Here is a 17,902-nt window from a genome sequence, read left to right on the forward strand (position 1 = left end):
CTAAATGGGCGGGCTTTTACAGTCTGGCAATCACCGATTGGTGTATGTCGAAAATCCTGACGCCTCAGAGGAAAAAAAAAAAAAACTTTCTTCACCAGTGTACTGACGTTTCGGCAGACGTTGTACGCCCATTTTAAACTTCACGAGTAATGATTCGCCTATTTCTATACAAGGGCGAGTCCTGTTTGCTAAAAGGTGCATTAGAAGGGTCTTACCCGAAATGGTAACTAATGTGTCGATAATCTGTTGGATCGGCATTGTGTTTACTAGTAGCGGATTCGTTCACGGAGCACGTGTACGTCAATAAGAGGAAGTTAACTGAAGGAAAGGAGCTGAGGGCGGGAGATTTCGAAAATGGCGGAGTCTAGCGACCAAGGTAAACATTGCCTTTTTTGCCTGAAAAGAAATATATTGTCTTACGGAATGTTATTTTGTAAATCGAATTGAATTAACATTATAATCAAGATCTGTGGCACATTGTTTCTTTAAAAAATTACCGCTGGAGCAAAAGCAATCTATTGGTTGGTAATATGTTCAGCAGATAGCAGAGTGGTGGTACGCTTTTACGGGCGTACAAAAAAATGCAGTAAAGTAAAAGGAGCAAATCAATTTGCTAAATTCTTTGGGCAAAACCCTGGTGAAATATCAGCTTTTAGATGTATTGAGTAGTTTTCACATTACGTCATAAAATTGTTAGCATATTGTAACGTCGGAGGAGGTGGGTTGGCTGGACTTCTAGCATGCCCCAGGAGGCTGAAGACTTTAAACAGGACGTTTTCAATTTTTTGTTTCGAATGTAGTTGGCATGACAATAATGGTTGTTTTGACTTCTGATGTGTTTATGCCGTAAATGTTTAATAAAGTTTCCACTGCCTACCGTCACTTAGAGGTGCTGCGTCCTGTCCCACATGAGCCCGTGTGACAAGTGCAATGGAAATGGGTGAGCTGAGAATATTGCTTGGTATAGTACTGCAATGGACCACATGAAAAGATTTTTTTTAATGAAAAAGTGGTTTATAATAAATATTGGGAAGGAGGTGTGGTGGTGGATAACGAGTAAGATAACTTCCAAAAGATGTTGGACAATTACTCCACCATCAATGGGAAAGCTGTTTAAAAATAAATAAATAAGTATTGAACTCAAGTAACGGATTTTAGACCAAAAAAAAAGCGGACTTGAGTGTAGTGTTTTGTAATGTATTGTACTTAATTGTAATGGAGTATAGTAGAATGTAATATAGTTTTTTATGTATTTTAATTATATGTAAATATAGTATACTTTTCCAAAAAATGCCTTTGCGTGTAATTACGACTAAATGGCTCTTCTTTTGTAAACTGAGTGCGTTTCTCTATAATATGTAAAACGAGTACTAAAATGTTATTTCTGCATAACTTACCTCTATTGTTACTTACTTTGACTAGTTGATATTCTATATATTGAAGACAGTTATAGTTTACTATAATGTTAGGGTTTCATCACTGCCACCATATCTCCCATCCTAACCCCCTCAGGCTTGCTGTGGTCCTAGAGGGTTGTAGTGGCTGCAGGTTTTTGTTCCAACCCAGTTTTTTAATGACAAGTCAATATTTGGTATTGAAGTACTTATTGCTCAAGTGACATTTTTGGGCTTCGTTTTAATGGTCCCAACTTGGTAAGATTCCACCCCTTTAATTGCTTATTTTAGTCTTAAAATAGTTGACTGTTTTTATTTGCTCTTTATTAGCAAAACGATGCCAATGACAAAGGAACCAGCAGTTCTCCATCCATGTACACCCATATGTCTTCATTGTGAACTGGTTTAAGAAAATATTTGGAAGGAAATATAATATAAAAAAGTAAAGGACTAAAAATTCTGTTCAGGAAGGCTTTTAGCTCTACTTGACTTTATTACCCTTCTATCAGTTTACCTTTATGTCAAGATGCTCATGTAACCTGTGTGAGTGTGCACTACTAGACCATCAATTATGTTGTGTGCTTAGGCTTTTTTTTTCTCTGAATTCACTGTCATAATCTTCTTTATTTATTTATCTGGTTTGTACAATGCTATATACTGTATACTCTGCCATTCTTTCTTATATTCTGTAAGTGCCTTGAGCATTGAAAGGCACTATATAAATTAATGTATTTTATTAGTTAATTATGCGTCTGCTTTAGACTACAGTGCATTTGGATGATTTCCTTGTAAGGTGGAGACCTATGGTGTATGAGTGACTAGAAATTGCAGAATGGAAAAACTAACAAGCCATACAAGTAAATAAAAATAATTTAGGATTGATTTTTCTATCATGCCTTGCAGGAGCGATTATTGCAGAGCCATTGTCCAAACCATAATGCAGGGTGACGATGACGTGCAAGTCTGGTGCTTGCTTCCTCAGCTTTATAAGAACTGCACAAGTTGCTTCCTTGAGATTTGCAGTCTTATCATGAGAATGAATGCTAATGTATACTTCGCTCCACATTAAATTCTGTCACCTACTGTACAAGAGAAGTTATAGAGTGTTCAAGTAATGTCAGCCCAGAGACCAGTGTTATGAAAAGGCATGTTGGTGTTGATGAAGTAATGATTGTAATTTGCTAAATCCTTCTTTGCGATGCACTGTACAACATAAAATACTGTAAGCACCTTTGAGTTTAACATTTAATTGTAAAGCACAGCTGAGATGAACTCTGCATGTATTTTAGGAACATTTTTATCATTTAGTCGGCTCCGTGACAGAAATTGGACAGAAAATCACACACCTATGCCAAATGCTTGCATGATGATACATGTGTAATAATAATAATAATAAACCTGCAGGGTAAATACTATTTAGAAAGACAGTCTGTAATTTTACCATCACACTTACAAATGAACATTCATAAACTAATGAAGTTTAATGTGTTTATATATTTTTTTTTTTTTTTTGTTTTGTGTGGCCCATTAACAGCAAGTGTTTCTTTCCATCAGCCCTCTCCAGGCATCTGTACTGGATTTCTTGCTCCTATTGGTGACAATGAAAATTTTTTGGTTTATTTTGGTCCAAGAGATATTCCTTTGGTGGTTACCAACCTAATTCCAAAGATGTAGTTTAACTGGTTGCTCTCATTTGAGTGATTGTGAACATGTGTGTGCTCAATTCAATTTATCCTTGTACCCATCAATGAGTACAGGCTTAGAGTGCCTGTACATATTTCTAAATACTGTATAATAAAAAGGCAATACTAAACTGCATGACCAAACAACATTTACTTGGGGAAATATATAGACAATAATATGGAGGCGAATGTCTTTGATAAAATTAGAAACATGGTAAGTTCAAGCTAACAAAAGATATGTCCAATTGACAATTCTAGAGACAAAAAGAAAAATGGCAATTAATGGGATTCTCCTAAAGAAAAATGTTGGTGCAGTATGATTTGATATTTTCTAACAAGCAAAGTTACAGTTCTTGTGACCAAATGGAGGCCATCTGACCACCCTCTCCACGCTTTTCCAAACATTTTACAATAAGTTTATTATATATTATATATATGTTATATTTATTATATAACATTTTACAATATGACTCGGGCGCCGCCAAGAGTGGCAGCCTTTTCAGCAGCTCCGTGTACGACTTTTTTTTTTTTCTCTACTTTTATTTTTCTCTTTTTTTATTGATCACTCCTATCACTTTATTTTATGTGGATTTGTTCCCTGGACACACTTACTTTTACAACATGGGCATGGATTTTTACACGCCGAGACTCGTCTATTCAAGTACTGAACTTCGAGCGCTGAGAACAAATGCCAGTGCCGGTGTGGTTCCCTATTTACCCAACGTGGTAAGAAGGCGGTATCGTGGCAGCAGAGCCGGCACTAAGCTAAAAATGAAGCGGCTTGCGAGAAAGAGGCGTTTTAAGCCTTCGGTGCCTTCTGTGATCATGGTAAATGTGAACTCAATCTCAAATAAGATCGACGAACTGGCGGCGCTGGTGAAAAATGTCAGAACCTACAGAGAATACAGTTTGTTGTGCTTTTGCGAAACGTGGCTAACTACCACCATCTGGTGTAACTCTGGACATGATAACGTCAAAATCTCCACTTGCTGCAGTGACATCGAACTGTTGGCCGTAAGTCTGCGTCCCTACTACTTGCCCTTAGAGTTTGGACACGTCATTGTTGTTATTGTGTACATCCCTCCTTGGGCAGACGTGGAAACAGCGAGTGACATCATCCATCCTGCTATTGCTAAGTTAGAAACGCTGTTGTTATTGTGTACATCCCTCCTTGGGCAGACGTGGAAACAGCGAGTGACATCATCCATCCTGCTATTGCTAAGTTAGAAACGCTGTTGTTATTGTGTACATCCCTCCTTGGGCAGACGTGGAAACAGCGAGTGACATCATCCATCCTGCTATTGCTAAGTTACAAACGCAGCACCCTGAGGCGCTTGTGCTAATCGCTGGAGACTTTAACCATGTGACGCTGGACAAAACATTACCTGCCTTCTCCCAGTATGTGGACTGTAACACTCTCTGGGGGGGAAATAAGACTATTGATTTACTGTATGCAAACATTAAAGACGCATACAGCGCCACCCCGCTGCCTGCGCTTGGGAAAGCAAATCATAACCTAGTTCTGCTTCAGCCGTACTACAAAGAGTGAGGGTCCTACCTACAACCACACGCTCATTCAGGAAGTGGTCCCCTGATGCAGAGAAGGCTCTGAGAGAATGCTTTGGAACTACAGACTGGGATATCCTGCAGGGATCACATAGTGAGAACACTGAGGAGGTTGTTGACTGCACTACTGACTACATCAACTTCTGTATGGACATTGTAGTTTCAGTAAGAACAGTACGCTGCTATGCTAATAACAAGCCATGGATTACAAGTGACATCAAGGGCCTTTTGAACCAGAAGAAAAGGGCTTTTAAAGGCAGTGATCAGCAGGAGCTCAAGCGCGTGCAGAAGGAACTCTGAGTCCAGCTCAGGGCGGCAAAGGAGCAGTACAGGAGAAAGCTGGAGCAGAAGTTGCAGAATAACAGCATGAAGGAAGTGTGGGATGGGATGAAGATCATCACTGGCTGCAGCTTGAAGCGGGGTGCCACCATCGAGAGAGACGTGAAGAGAGCAAACCAAATGAACAACTTCTTTAACGGGTTTGACCACCCTAACCCACTCTCTCTCACTCTTACCTCGGAGTACTGCACCCTCCACACATTCTTCTGCTGATACCAGCATAGGAGAGACATCTCCACCCATAATTACAACAGCGCAGGTGAGCAGAGAGCTGAGGAGACTTCGTGCCATCAAAGCAGCGGGTCCAGATGTAGTATCGCCACGACTGCTGAAGGTCTGTGCATCGGAGCTGGGGGGTCCTCTGCAGCGCATCTTCAACCTGAGCCTGGAACAGGGGAGAGTCCCGAGGCTTTGGAAAACATCTTGCATCACCCCAGTCCCAAAGGTATCCCGTCCTAGTGAGCTGAATGACTTCCGGCCTGTTGCTCTGACATCACATGTGATGAAGACCATGGAGAGGCTGCTGCTTCACCACCTGAGGCCACAGGTTCAACATGCCCTCGAACCCTCTGCAGTTTGCATATCAGGAGAAGGTGGGAGCGGAAGATGCCATCACCTATGCTACACCGATCCCTCTCCCACTTGGACAGAGGCAGTGGTGCTGTAAGAATTATGTTTCTAGACTTCTCTAGCGCCTTCAACACCATCCAACCTCTGCTCCTTAGGGACAAGCTGACGGAGATGGGAGTAGATTCATACCTGGTGGCATGGATCGTGGACTATCTTAAAGACAGACCTCAGTATGTGCGTCTTGCGAACTGCACGTCTGACATTGTGGTCAGCAACACAGGAGCGCCACAGGGCACTGTACTTTCTCCGGTCCTGTTCAGCCTATATACATCGGACTTCCAATACAACTCGGAGTCCTGCCACGTGCAAAAGTTCGCTGACGACACTGCTATCGTGGGCTGCATCAGGAGTGGGCAGGAGGAGGAGTATAGGGACCTAATCAAGAACTTTGTTAAATGGTGCGACTCAAACCACCTACACCTGAACACCAGCAAAACCAAGGAGCTGGTGGTGGATTTTAGGAGGCCCAGACCCCTCGTGGACCCCGTGATCATCAGAGGTGACTGTGTGCAGATGGTGCAGACCTATAAACACCTGGGAGTGCAGCTGGATGATAAATTAGACTGGACTGCCAATACTAATGCTCTGTGGTTTAAAAAAAGACAGAGCCGGTTATACTTCCTTAGAAGGCTGGCGTCCTTCAACATCTGCAATAAGATGCTGCAGATGTTCTATCAGACGGTTGTGGCGAGAGCCCTCTTCTATGCGGTGGTGTGCTGGTGAGGCAGCATTAAGAAGGACGCCTCACGCCTGGACAAACTGGTGAGGAAGGCAGGCTCTATTGTTGGCATGGAGCTGGACAGCTTGATATCCGTTGCAGAGCGACGGGCACTCAGCAGGCTCCTATCAATTATGGAGAATCCACTGCATCCACTAAACAGTGTCATCTCCAGACAGAAGAGCAGCTTCAGCGACAGACTGCTGTCACTGTCCTGCTCCACGGACAGACTGAGGAGATCGTTCCTCCCCCAAACTATGCGACTCTTCAGTTCCACCGGGGGGGGGGGGGGTAAACGTTAACATTATACAAAGTTATTGTCTGTTTTTACCTGCATTATTATCAATCTTTAATATTGTTTTTTATCGGACTGCTGCTGCTGAAGTATGTGAATTTCCCCTTGGGATTAATAAAGTATCTATTTAACACATACTACATACTGAAGTCCACAACTTGCATCCCAGCTGGGTCTGATTTCTGCCTAGTGCCAACTACCAAAGAAAACCCAGATTCCCTTGGCCATAGAACAGAAAGAATGGGTGGTAATTTGGTGTTTGTATAAGATTTTAAAATCTGTAATAATTGCAAAATATCCTTGGTTAAAAAAATGCCTTAACATCCATTCATGTTGATCGAAATTATGTCAGTCTAAAATGAGTGAACATGGCATAAACATGGTTATAAGTGCAGTGTAAAAAAAATATACCAAATTGTGGGCAAGTAGTTATTCATTAATCCTTTCTGAAAATCCATCCACTTAAGTTTGTAGGGGGCAGAGCATGTTTCAGTAACACTGGAGGCAAAAACCATATCTGTATGGGGCATCTTGAACAATTATTTGTTTGGCATATTTTGCTTAACATGCAATTTAAATTTGCAATGTAAAAAAATAAAAGATGGATTTAAACTTTTATCCTCCCAAAAAAAGCTGTACAAGGGAGGTCTGCCAAAAATCTTAAGGGAAAAGGGTGGAGAGGGTGGGATAATTATGTCTTACTTGAAGCACTGGCCAGTGTGTGTGTGTTCCTCATGGAAAAAGTGAATCAATCCAAATGACATGCTTAACTTTAACAAACCTGGTAAATGAAATATAAGTTTCAGCAACACATAAACATAAAGGCATTGCAGTGCCTTCTGCAACCATGTACTCTCATTCCATCCACCTACACTGAACCTGAGAAAATAATACTTGTAAGTGTATTAGTTTATGTGTTTTTTAATAATTTGTTTTGCCCAGTGGGGGCTTTTTGGCCTTGGACCCCCTGCAGATTTTGTTTTCTCTCTCCAAGCTAACACTTTTTTTTTTTTTTTTTTTTTTGTGCTACTTATTCTTTAATATTATTGTCTATTTGCATTGTTTGTATGAAAATGTGCTATATAAATGTTATGTTTATGTCTCTGCACTTTTTTTGTAATAAAGTAGCACAGGTAAAATTGATACTTATGTCATGGGTCTAAATGATGCAACTGGTGAAGGAAATGGAGATGTGATTATTTCTTCAGCTTTACGCCTTAAATGCATCTATAATGACTATGCTTTATAATATTTAATTTACATATGTTTTCTATGTTTCATAATGTTGGTGATTCAGTACAAACCAAAACATTCAATTAAAGTCTGTTTATTTTACTTCAGGACTTGACTCTTCATCTGTTGCCTTGTTTAACTACAGTATCTGTGGAGCTATTGTATAGTCTTAGCATGTAATTATTTTGTTTCTGAAAATTTAAGTTCTTTACTTCACCATCCACCATCTGCTTATGTGTCAAAATGTGAATATGTGGATTAGTAACTCTAAAAACAATCACCCCATTGAAGTAAAACTAGACATACATAGAATTGTAAAATGCTAAGAACCTAATAACTATCAATTTTGAGCAAAATCACTCCAGCATATTTTGCTCTTTAAAGATAAATTCATATACTGTAAGTATAAAATAGGTATTGTGTTGCAGTAACCCCAGCTTTATGTAGGACAAGTTTTATGACTTTTTTTTTTTTTTTTTTTTTTAAAGTTCTCATTTCCCTTTTTTTGCTCGCTTTTCCTTTTTTGTTCACATTTGAGAAACTGTTTTTTATATTTTGCCTTTTACAAACACACTCCACTAGAAACCTAATACAACTGACAGCTGTAATAGTCATACCAGCAAAATAAGAGAATTAAATACAAAATTATTCAAACCATGATAAATCAAAAAAATAAAGGGCTTGTGCACAATAGTGACAGTAAGAGTTGATAAATGACTACACAAACAGTAAGCAAAAGTCAGAAAATAAACATGTTTGCTGTAATTGACATATATGATCTGATGATTCCTAAGGGGCTGAAAGTTAGGAGTTCTTCAGAATATGTGCAGAGCTACTGTAAGTGAATATTTGCTAAGAGTTATTTGTAAAACTTTCGAATGATGAGAAGACCAGCATCCAAAGACCTCTGGTTATATGGGTAAAGAAAAAGTGACCGGTGGCTTGAAGAAACAGGAGAGGTATGACAATGATTTGAAATGATTTATTGCATTTGTTTAGAATAAAGATTGTGGCAAAAGCATTTTGAACCTCTTATGTTAATATGAAATGAAGGAAAAACCCTGAAAAAAAATTACTTTTTTGTTGGAAAGCTGATAAATATGTGACAATTCTTCTGCATTGGAGGAGCAAAGGTAAGGTCAGACAATCTGTTCTGTTTAACTGAGGACAAAAAGACTCTGTGGTAATCGCCAAAGGTCAGTGGGAAAGTGACTTCAAGGCTTGTGACAAAACAAGTACAGTATGCAGAAGTTGAGATTCAGTAAGAAGTAAAGATAGTGATATCCAGAAGAAGCCCATCTGTTGTGAATGTAGCAGACATTTTTAAGAAGGTTATTGAACATCCACTTGCTGAAGTAATTGAGGCTAATAGTCCCCAAAGGCAAAATGCATGTCTGTGCAATCTTCAAACAGAACTGATCATTATCTACATAAAAATTAAATGTACAGTAATTTTAAAAGAATGAAGTGTCCCATTTAAATATTCTCCATCAGTAATGACAAACCGCATATGACTGGAGTAACTGTCGATGGCAGCAACAAGATCAAGAAGTGGTGACTTGGAGCTAAAGCTCCAATAGTAAGGAAGAGGTCATTCACAGTGCCAACAAGCTTTCTCGATGCTGTGGTGAGGCTGGAATGCAGTGTGAACACAGTGGTAGCAGATGGCAGCTGCTGCATTTGCTGATTTGGATTCCCTTTTGGCTGAATGACACCACTCCCTGCCCCTCTATGATCAGATTTCCCCAGGAAGCACAGAAAAGCAATTCTTTGATTAATAACAGGGACAAAAACCTGGCTGATGGCTTGATTACTGTTCTCCCATTACAAGCAAGAACGCCAAAGGGGGTTTTTGTTGCATATTAATTATATCAAACATGAGTAATGAATATTTGTATACTTTTCTCACTTGGAAGTTAAAGAGGAAATTACTTTGATGCGAATTCTTTTTTTGTGAGTTTTTTTTTTTTTTTTTTTTTTAATGCTATTGTTTTAGTTTTCATTTATTTCACATAGCTTTTTTTAAGTTTCATATAAACACTTTCTTTTACCTACTTATTTATTTTCCTGAATATTGTGTTATTCAGGATCAATGTTTCCAGGTTGCAGTGAATACTAATATGCTGGCCATTTGTCTGTGGTTCTGTGTGCTTGTTACTTGTGTACTACTGCTTTTTCTATAGAAAGAGGGAATTGCATTAAACTGAAACAATGAATTAAAAAGGCATCCAGTTTAGGAATGCTTCATTTACCATCTTATCACCTGCAAAATGACATTTGGTTACTGAATGTTTGAGCCTTTCTGTCACCATGACATTCCTGTCAGTACAGGTTCCACACAAGAAAGAACCAAATAATATTCCTGATGGGTCCAAGAACAGTGGGAATGAAGATGGAGGAAAAGAGCCAGAGTAAGGCAGGTTTTGCTTTGTGATGCTATTAAAGATGTGACATAAGATAGTCTATTCTGTTTATTTGCTGCATTCATTTTTAAAGACAATGGACAAACTTGTGTTGGGATAGACATTTATATTTAATACTGCAAATATTAAGAAATTGAAACTGCACAATTGTTATACAAAACTGCATAGCATAATTAAACCGTTTCATGTAACTCTGGTATGAACAGAGATGCAAACATTTACCAAAGTGCACAATGTCATTTTATACCCAATAGTAATAACAAGCATAATTAAATATAGTAATCTGCATTAGTTTAATTGATGTTCATATGACAGACTACAGTATTTCCTTTGCATCAGTTAATTTAAAAATTAACTGCTTGCTGGAGATTAGGTAATCTCTTTAAAATGCTACCTAATGGCTTTTTAAAACATGCACAATTCCATGGCCATAGTTTACTTTCAATACAAAGGCCTTTTATGATGTACAGGTATGCAGGTGATTGAGCATTTTTTTGCTGGATAGGTCACTCACAGTGAGTACATAATCGCATGGAGAGAATGTTTAAAAGTCAGACAACAAAAACAATCTGTTAATTGCTCTTAAATGCTGCCTACTAACTTCCTTTGAAGCATATTCTTTCCCCTTTAGCATAACTAGTTTCTCAGCCAACTAGACAGATGTTGATCCCTTTTGCTACTTACTCTAGCCAAAAATAATTTTAAAAATTCAGTAAACGTGACAAATCACCCTGCTGTAGTCCTAGCAAATACAAGTGCTTTATAGCAAGGCCCAAACAGCCACTGACATTACAAAAACAAATTATACCAATTACGACATGGAGGCAGTGTTTAGTTTGGTCCAGTGTAAATATATCTGATTTTCCTGGTATATACAAAGTGTACAGAAAGATACCAGCATATTAATGTTGGGATTATTATGTAAAGCATATTTGATTTAGTGACATCATTACCTGTGCTACATCACAGCTCCAACATTCTATTTGAATTTTGCCCTATATCTTTTTATTTTTTTTAATTTTTTTTTTCTCTCCCCCCTCCCATAACCCAGAAAGATGCATGACCTGTTAATCTTCAATTGTAATTCATGCCTTGTGTTCCTATGTAGGTGACTGGGCCCTAAAATAGAATTTTTCCCGTGTCCGTGGCTGGTCCCTGCCTTACTACTATAATAAGCTTATGTTCCCTGTAAAACTATAAGGAATAAATATATTTAGAAATTTTAAGGGAGCTTATCATGTAACTGTTTTACAATTTAGAGGCAGGTGTTTTTTAGAAAGGCAACTTTTTTTTGTTGGTAAGATCCTTCCTGCTAGTACAATGTGTCACACAACTTACAGCCATCTGCTTATTTCTTATTTGTACCACCTAAACCAAAATCATTTCCTATTGTTTTTTCATGGGTGTGTATGTTTTTTAAAGATTTTTCCATCTTACTTCAATGTATCTTATGACAGCCAAGAGACTTTCAGTTGTACTTCTCAAGTACACACATGACAGCTGGCTTTCTTTTCAATAAGTTTATTTTACAAGTGCACTCTGCTGCAGTTAACTATATTTCTTGTTAATTCTATGGCATAGTTTGAAAATGTCTGCTCCTTGTGCAGGGGGCCTATTAAGTTTTACAATTTTTTTTTTTTATTTTTTTTTGTGGATGAGGTGGTCCTACTGGCTTCACTGGGGTGGTTTGCAGCCAAGTGTGAAGTGGACAGGATGAGATCAGCCCATAAAAGGGTGGAGTGACCTCTTTGTGTTGGGGACAGGGTGCTGCCTCAAGCAGAAGAGTTCAAGTATCTTGGGATCTTGTTCACAAGTGAGGGAAGAAGGGATTGGCAGATCGACAGGCGGATCGTAGTTGTCAGTAGTGCTGAAGAGAGCTGAGACAAATGATGAACCTCTAGGTTTACTGGTCAGTCTTTGTTTCTACTCAAACCTATGGTCACAAGCTGTGGGTAGTGACAAAAAGATGTACACCGTGGATACAAGCAGCAGAAATTCGTTTCCTTTGCAGGGTGTTTGGGCTAAGCCTTCAAGGTAGGATCAGAAGCGCATACATTCAGGAGGAGCTCAAAGCAGAACTGCTGCTCCTCTGCATTGAACAGAGGTGGAGGTAGTTGAAGTGGTTTGGGCATCTCATTAGGATGCCTCCTGGGCACCTCCCAGGGGAAGTATTACCGACTTGTCCAACCAGGAGGAGACCTCGGTTCAGACTCGGGACACACTGGAGAGATTGTCTCTTTGGTGGCATTCCCTAGTGGAGATGGCAGAGAAAAGGGATGTCTGGACATTTTTGCTTAGACTGCTGCCCCAGCAAACCAGACCTGAATAAGCAACAAAAAAATGGATGGATGTTATAAAGTCTCTATTTCTTGCATACATTTAATTTTAAATTGGCATATATTTGGGGATCTTGCCTGAAAAGATATAAAGCTCTCTGGTGTCGCATTGTTACTCCCTGCCATCACTGACAGTAGTTGGAAATGCTGTGGTAAAACAATAATACACATAAATTTGATGGTTTATTTTACTTTGCTACTGTTTCAACATATAGCCTACATTGAAACTCGCTGTAAATTAAAAACACACTTGTTTAGACTTGGGAGTACTGTTAAAATTAGATATTAATAGAAGATGAACAAAACCATCTTATCTTTTAACACCCTAAACATTTTCAGTTTGTTTATATTTCAGATAATTATCTTTTGTTCACAAAGTCTATGCGTATATATTTTTACCTTTTTGCTGTAAGACATACAATGCATATTTATAATACCTCCCTGTGACTGTCATGTGTGAAGTTTTTTCTTTATAGTCATTCTGGTGTGTATTTGAGAGGGCATTTGTTTGCCATAATATAGGTATTATTTTATTCATTTTTTAGCTTCTAGCTATGTATGCACTGACACACATGAGTGTGAATGTGATTCCTATGAGTACATTGGTGTACAAGTTTATTGACAAATATTCATTTAAATTAACTAGAGTTCTGTATTAGAAATTGCTGGTTCAAAGTGGCAGCATTCTCTTGCTAATAAAGTTTAATAAAGCTTATATTAAATGTTTGTGTAATCTTTCAGAATGTTGTGGCTTTATATACATTCTATCTGCATAATCAGTAACTAATTGCATTTTGTCTTTTCTTTCTTTTTGTCAGTTAGTGTTTTATCACCGGAGATGGCAAAGTCACTGCAGCTCTATGAAGCCCAGTTTTTTGGATTTACTACTCAGAGCAGCATGCATCGGATTCACAATGCCTTCCAAGACTGCCTGTATGAAGTTATGATGGCTGTAGAAACAGTAATCCTCAAAAATATCGGAGGTTTTGAAGATGACAATTCATTGGCTAACCGTGTAAGAGAATGTACTCAAAAGTTCTTGATTTTCTTGCAGGGCCGTGTTGATCTCATCTCTAATCGCATAGAATGTATACTTAAGGACAGTGTCTTTAAGGTTCCACCCAATGTTTTATTACCTGAAGATGCATCTCATGCCAAGTATCCTTGTGGAAAAGAAAATATTGCTAAGATTGAAGACGAGTTGGCCAAGCTCCAACAGCGATACCAGGCTGAGCTTTACACAAAGCAAGCCTTGCTTGCTGAGATGGAACAACAGAGCTTGATCTTAGCCATGCAGGAAGAAATGATTAATTGGATCAAGGAATTGAGATCAGCAGACCTTGAGGGAGGAATTGTAGGCTTGTATGAAAGGCTGTATTCTGTGATGCAAACTATTAGCCATTTGTCAAAGGACCTCCAGAAATGTGCAGTTCCTCCATGATGTTTTTAAGTACTTTCACCTTCCTGTTATACAGCCAGTGCAAACTCAGCATAAAGTAAAAGTTTCCATTGTCTTCTTGATCATGACTACCTTGTAAGATATTTCCAAAAAATAAAATCCCTTCATTGATGTATGTATGTAATTTAAAATACACACATATATGTCATGTCTTTTATATACTTCCATCTGTCAAATTTTTTAATACTTGTGTAATTTCTAAACTATAATGAACTGTTTTACATTTTGCTTTTCTTTAAATGTAAGCAGTGAGAGAACATTTTTGTAAATGTGACGATGCAACTTTTTTTTATGGTTATCCTACTGATTTTTTTTGGTGGTCTTATGATAAATCATGTCCTCTCTGTATAGCCCATAGTCCTTTTAGTATGTATTTAATTATAGTGTTAGTGTATGTAATATATATAAAATATTATATGAATTGGATTACATGTATTTTATGAGAGTTTACCCCACTCCTATATATAATATAGTAGTACTGTTTCTTTAAAATATAATTAAAAATGAATGTGCATAAAAGTGCATTAATTGCATATCAAAAATGCTATAGGAAGGATTAAGAAAAAAATAATCGGTTTAAAAGCACTGCACTTTAAGTCAAAAATCTCAAACCAAATTATTCTTAAAACGCCACTAACATTTAGTGTCTGATCACAGGACCTTCTGATATTTTTCCAAATGTATGCCATAGACCAGCAGGAGTGAAATGAAAGACTTGCATGCAGCTTCACAAATTCTGGCCATTAGTAATCCAATCTACTCACCATGGACTGAAGATTCAAATATTCTAGCTATTCTGCCTGGCCATGACCCTGGGTTTTGGTATTTAACTCTACAGTATGTTCTAATTCACTTTTGGCTTCATAAGGGGAGTACATGTCAGCACTTAACCTGCTTATTTTCCTATTTGTTATATAAAGTCTTTATTTTATTTAAAAAAAAAAAAAAAGGTCGACTGCTTACTTGAACTATAAAGTTTGCATTCATTTTTAGTTTTTACCCATGAAATGGACATATTCCATGAAGAGCTCTGCTATAAAATCACCTTGATTATACATTATAATTGTTCACAGGACAGCATTTTTTTTGCTTTCATTTATATTTATTTCCCATTTGTAGTAAATCATTTAATATTTCTGACTTTTTTCTTACATATTCTTTGAAAACGTTTAGTGTAAAATGCATTTACTAAATGCATTTTGATGCTGGTGTAGGGATGCTTTTCTATTGTAAAAAAGAGAACCTTCATAAATTTCAACATGCTAAAAAGTTTTTCACACTGAATTTTTTGTGTTTGACTTAACTATTACCTTTTTTTTCCCCCTATACAGTAATACATTTTAGGCTTTCATATGTGCTGCATGTCCTTCTCAAAAAATAAACAGATTAACAGGAGGCAAAGATTATCTCTAATAAAAACCTTATTAGAAACTATACCAAATTAGACTATTGTACAGTAAATTGGGCAGACATGCCTTTATTTAGAAAAAGATACCATTAGCTGCTTTTTTTTTTTTTTTTTTTTTTACAGTTTCACAGTTTTGTGAATTGCACATCCAAGCACATATATTTTTAACTGTTAAGACAAAAGCAAATATTACACAGTGTCTATATAAAGCCTAAAAGAATTTGCCAGATACATTAAAAATGTGTATTTTTATATGTACTGTAAACACCCAGTGGGCATATGTGTTTCTGGAGATGTGCTTTATACTGTACAGTTTATACATGGTATAATATAATTTTGGCAAATTAGGTTCCGGTCATGTTGAAAATTAAACCAGGAGATGCATATTTAACCAAAGACTTGGACTGAGGAGAAAAAAATCACTAGCAAAGGTTGCAAGATATTGCACAATTTCAATGTTACTGATTTAATTTAATTCGTTTTGTACATAAATAAGCACATTCATATTTAATACTGTATGTATGTATGTGTCATAAGTGGCTGGGGGTCAGACCCAGCCGAGATGCCTGGAAGGACCGGGAAGTGGTCTATATGTCCCCAGTGCCACGAGGGTGCAACCGCCCTTCTATGTTGAAGAGACCACAGGGAAGAAGCAATGAGGCTCAAGCCCACTGGAGCCTGTGGCCACTGCCAGGTGGAGCCTGAGAGATCGACCCTTCCGCCACACCTTGGAAGGTGGAGGAAGGACCTTCCAGGAACACCCGTAGTGCTTCTGGGTGCAAGGGCAGCACTTCCGCCACACCAGGAAGTGCTGCCGGAAGAACTTCATCGAGCACATCCGGGTGGAAATAAAAGGGGCCACCTTCCTACAATCAGGGAGCTAGAGTCGGGAGTGGGAGCAGGACGAAGCTCCCATGAGGAGAGGAAAGGCGGCCCATGGACACTGGGAGAGAGGCCCGTGAAGAAGGTGATTGGTGCTGGGAGCACTGTGTGCTGTGCGGGACTGTATTTTATTAATAAACCTGTGTGTTTCTGTAAAGTGTTGGTGTCTGTCTGGTGCTGTTCGGACCCGTGTCTCACTAATATATATAATATAAAATTTATGTACTAGTAAAATTTACTTTGGCAGGGACTCAGATGTCTGACTAGTTCTTTTAAGAAAATGGCCGGAAAAAACTTCCTAAGTCACATGCAGTTATTGTGCAGCAAGCCTTGTACACTTTGAAACTGAATGCAAGAGCTGCATGAAATATAAATTTGCTCAATTATACACCTATAAATACAGCTTACTACAAATTGAAACATAAACTTTGTTAAATAAAAAGTTGGATATGGTGGTAGCACTCCCTAAAAGATTCTCTATTGAGGTCAGCTGTTGTAGTGATTTTTTTTTTGGATATTATCTGTAGTTTCCAGTGGGCCTTCATGTAATAATTGACATTTCCTCACGCTCTCTGCTTTCAGACAAAGACTTCACCACTGATCCAAGGTAACGTCGAAATTCCTGGCGCATTTTTTCAGGGTCTTCCTCCAAGTTGGAATGCACTATATTAAGTTTGTTCATCTGTGGAGCTTAACAAAACATGTAAAATATTAAGGCAAGTCTTTATATTTAAAAACTATATTGAAAAATATTTATACATATGATGTTTATGTTTATATATGGTCTTTGCACTATATACAATGGATTCAGGTTCTTTTCAGACTGCTTCACTTTCTGCACACTTTATTGATTTCAATTCTAAAACACAATAAATGTTTCAGTTTTGCCCATCAATCTGCTCTCAATAACTCATAATGATAAAGTGAAAATATGTTGTTAGAAAGGTTTGCAAATTTATTAAAAATTCCAAAACTGAAATCTCTCATTCATGTAAGTATTCAGACCCTTTGCTGTGGCACTCCAAGTTTGCTTTAAGTTTCCTTGAGATATGTCTAGAACTTGATTCCTGTGGGAAACTTAGTTGATTGGATATCATTTAGAAAGGCACCCACCACAATTTATACTGCATGTCAGGACAAAAAACAAGCCATGGAAAACTTTGTAGGCCTTCTTTCACGACTGTGGTGAGGTATAAATTAGAGGAATTCTACAGAATTGTTTATAAAGCTTTATATGCGTCCAGGAAATCAGTGGCCTCCACAATTGTAAAATCGAAAAAGTTTGGAACCACCAGGGCTCTTCCTAGATCTGGCTGGCTGGCCAAACTTAAGTAACTGGGCAGGAAGGGCCTTGGTCAGGGAGATGACCAAGAAGCCAATGGTCACTGTAACGGAATAACATTTCAGAAGGCAGACCATCTTAACAGCACTTGAAGTTTCTCTTGAGTAAAAGGCATATGACACTGCACTTTAAGTTTGTTACATGGCACTTAAATGAGTCTTAAGAGTATGAAGAAAAATATTCTCTGGTTTGATG

General features: G+C 38.0%; 2 protein-coding genes across 2 annotated transcripts in view; one reads left to right on the forward strand and one right to left on the reverse strand.

The window, feature by feature from the left end:
• The first annotated feature begins 98 nt into the window (after nucleotides 1-98).
• Nucleotides 99-14,154, forward strand: mis12 (MIS12 kinetochore complex component). The gene is made up of 2 exons (XM_028807156.2): nucleotides 99-376; nucleotides 13,435-14,154. The coding sequence occupies exons 1-2, from the start codon at nucleotides 355-357 to the stop codon at nucleotides 14,055-14,057; spliced, it is 645 nt and encodes a 214-aa protein (XP_028662989.1). The 5' UTR covers nucleotides 99-354; the 3' UTR covers nucleotides 14,058-14,154.
• A 2,411-nt stretch (nucleotides 14,155-16,565) lies between these two features.
• Nucleotides 16,566-17,902, reverse strand: part of ift22 (intraflagellar transport 22 homolog (Chlamydomonas)) — a 37,433-nt gene continuing 36,096 nt past the window's right edge. Inside the window, exon 5 of the mRNA XM_028807157.2 lies at nucleotides 16,566-17,055. Coding sequence (XP_028662990.1) covers nucleotides 16,907-17,055 — 149 coding nt within the window. The 3' untranslated portion in view covers nucleotides 16,566-16,906. The remainder of the gene's footprint in view (nucleotides 17,056-17,902) is intronic.

Source organism: Erpetoichthys calabaricus, chromosome 8 (genome assembly GCF_900747795.2).
Source record: "Erpetoichthys calabaricus chromosome 8, fErpCal1.3, whole genome shotgun sequence".
Lineage (NCBI taxonomy): Eukaryota > Metazoa > Chordata > Cladistia > Polypteriformes > Polypteridae > Erpetoichthys > Erpetoichthys calabaricus.

Excerpts from the sequence above, each read along its gene's own strand:
- mis12 (XM_028807156.2), top strand. The coding sequence starts at position 355 with ATGGCGGAGTCTAGCGACCAAG. Across the intron at positions 377-13,434 it reads GGCGGAGTCTAGCGACCAAG|TTAGTGTTTTATCACCGGAG; the intron begins GTAAACATTGCC and ends TCTTTTTGTCAG.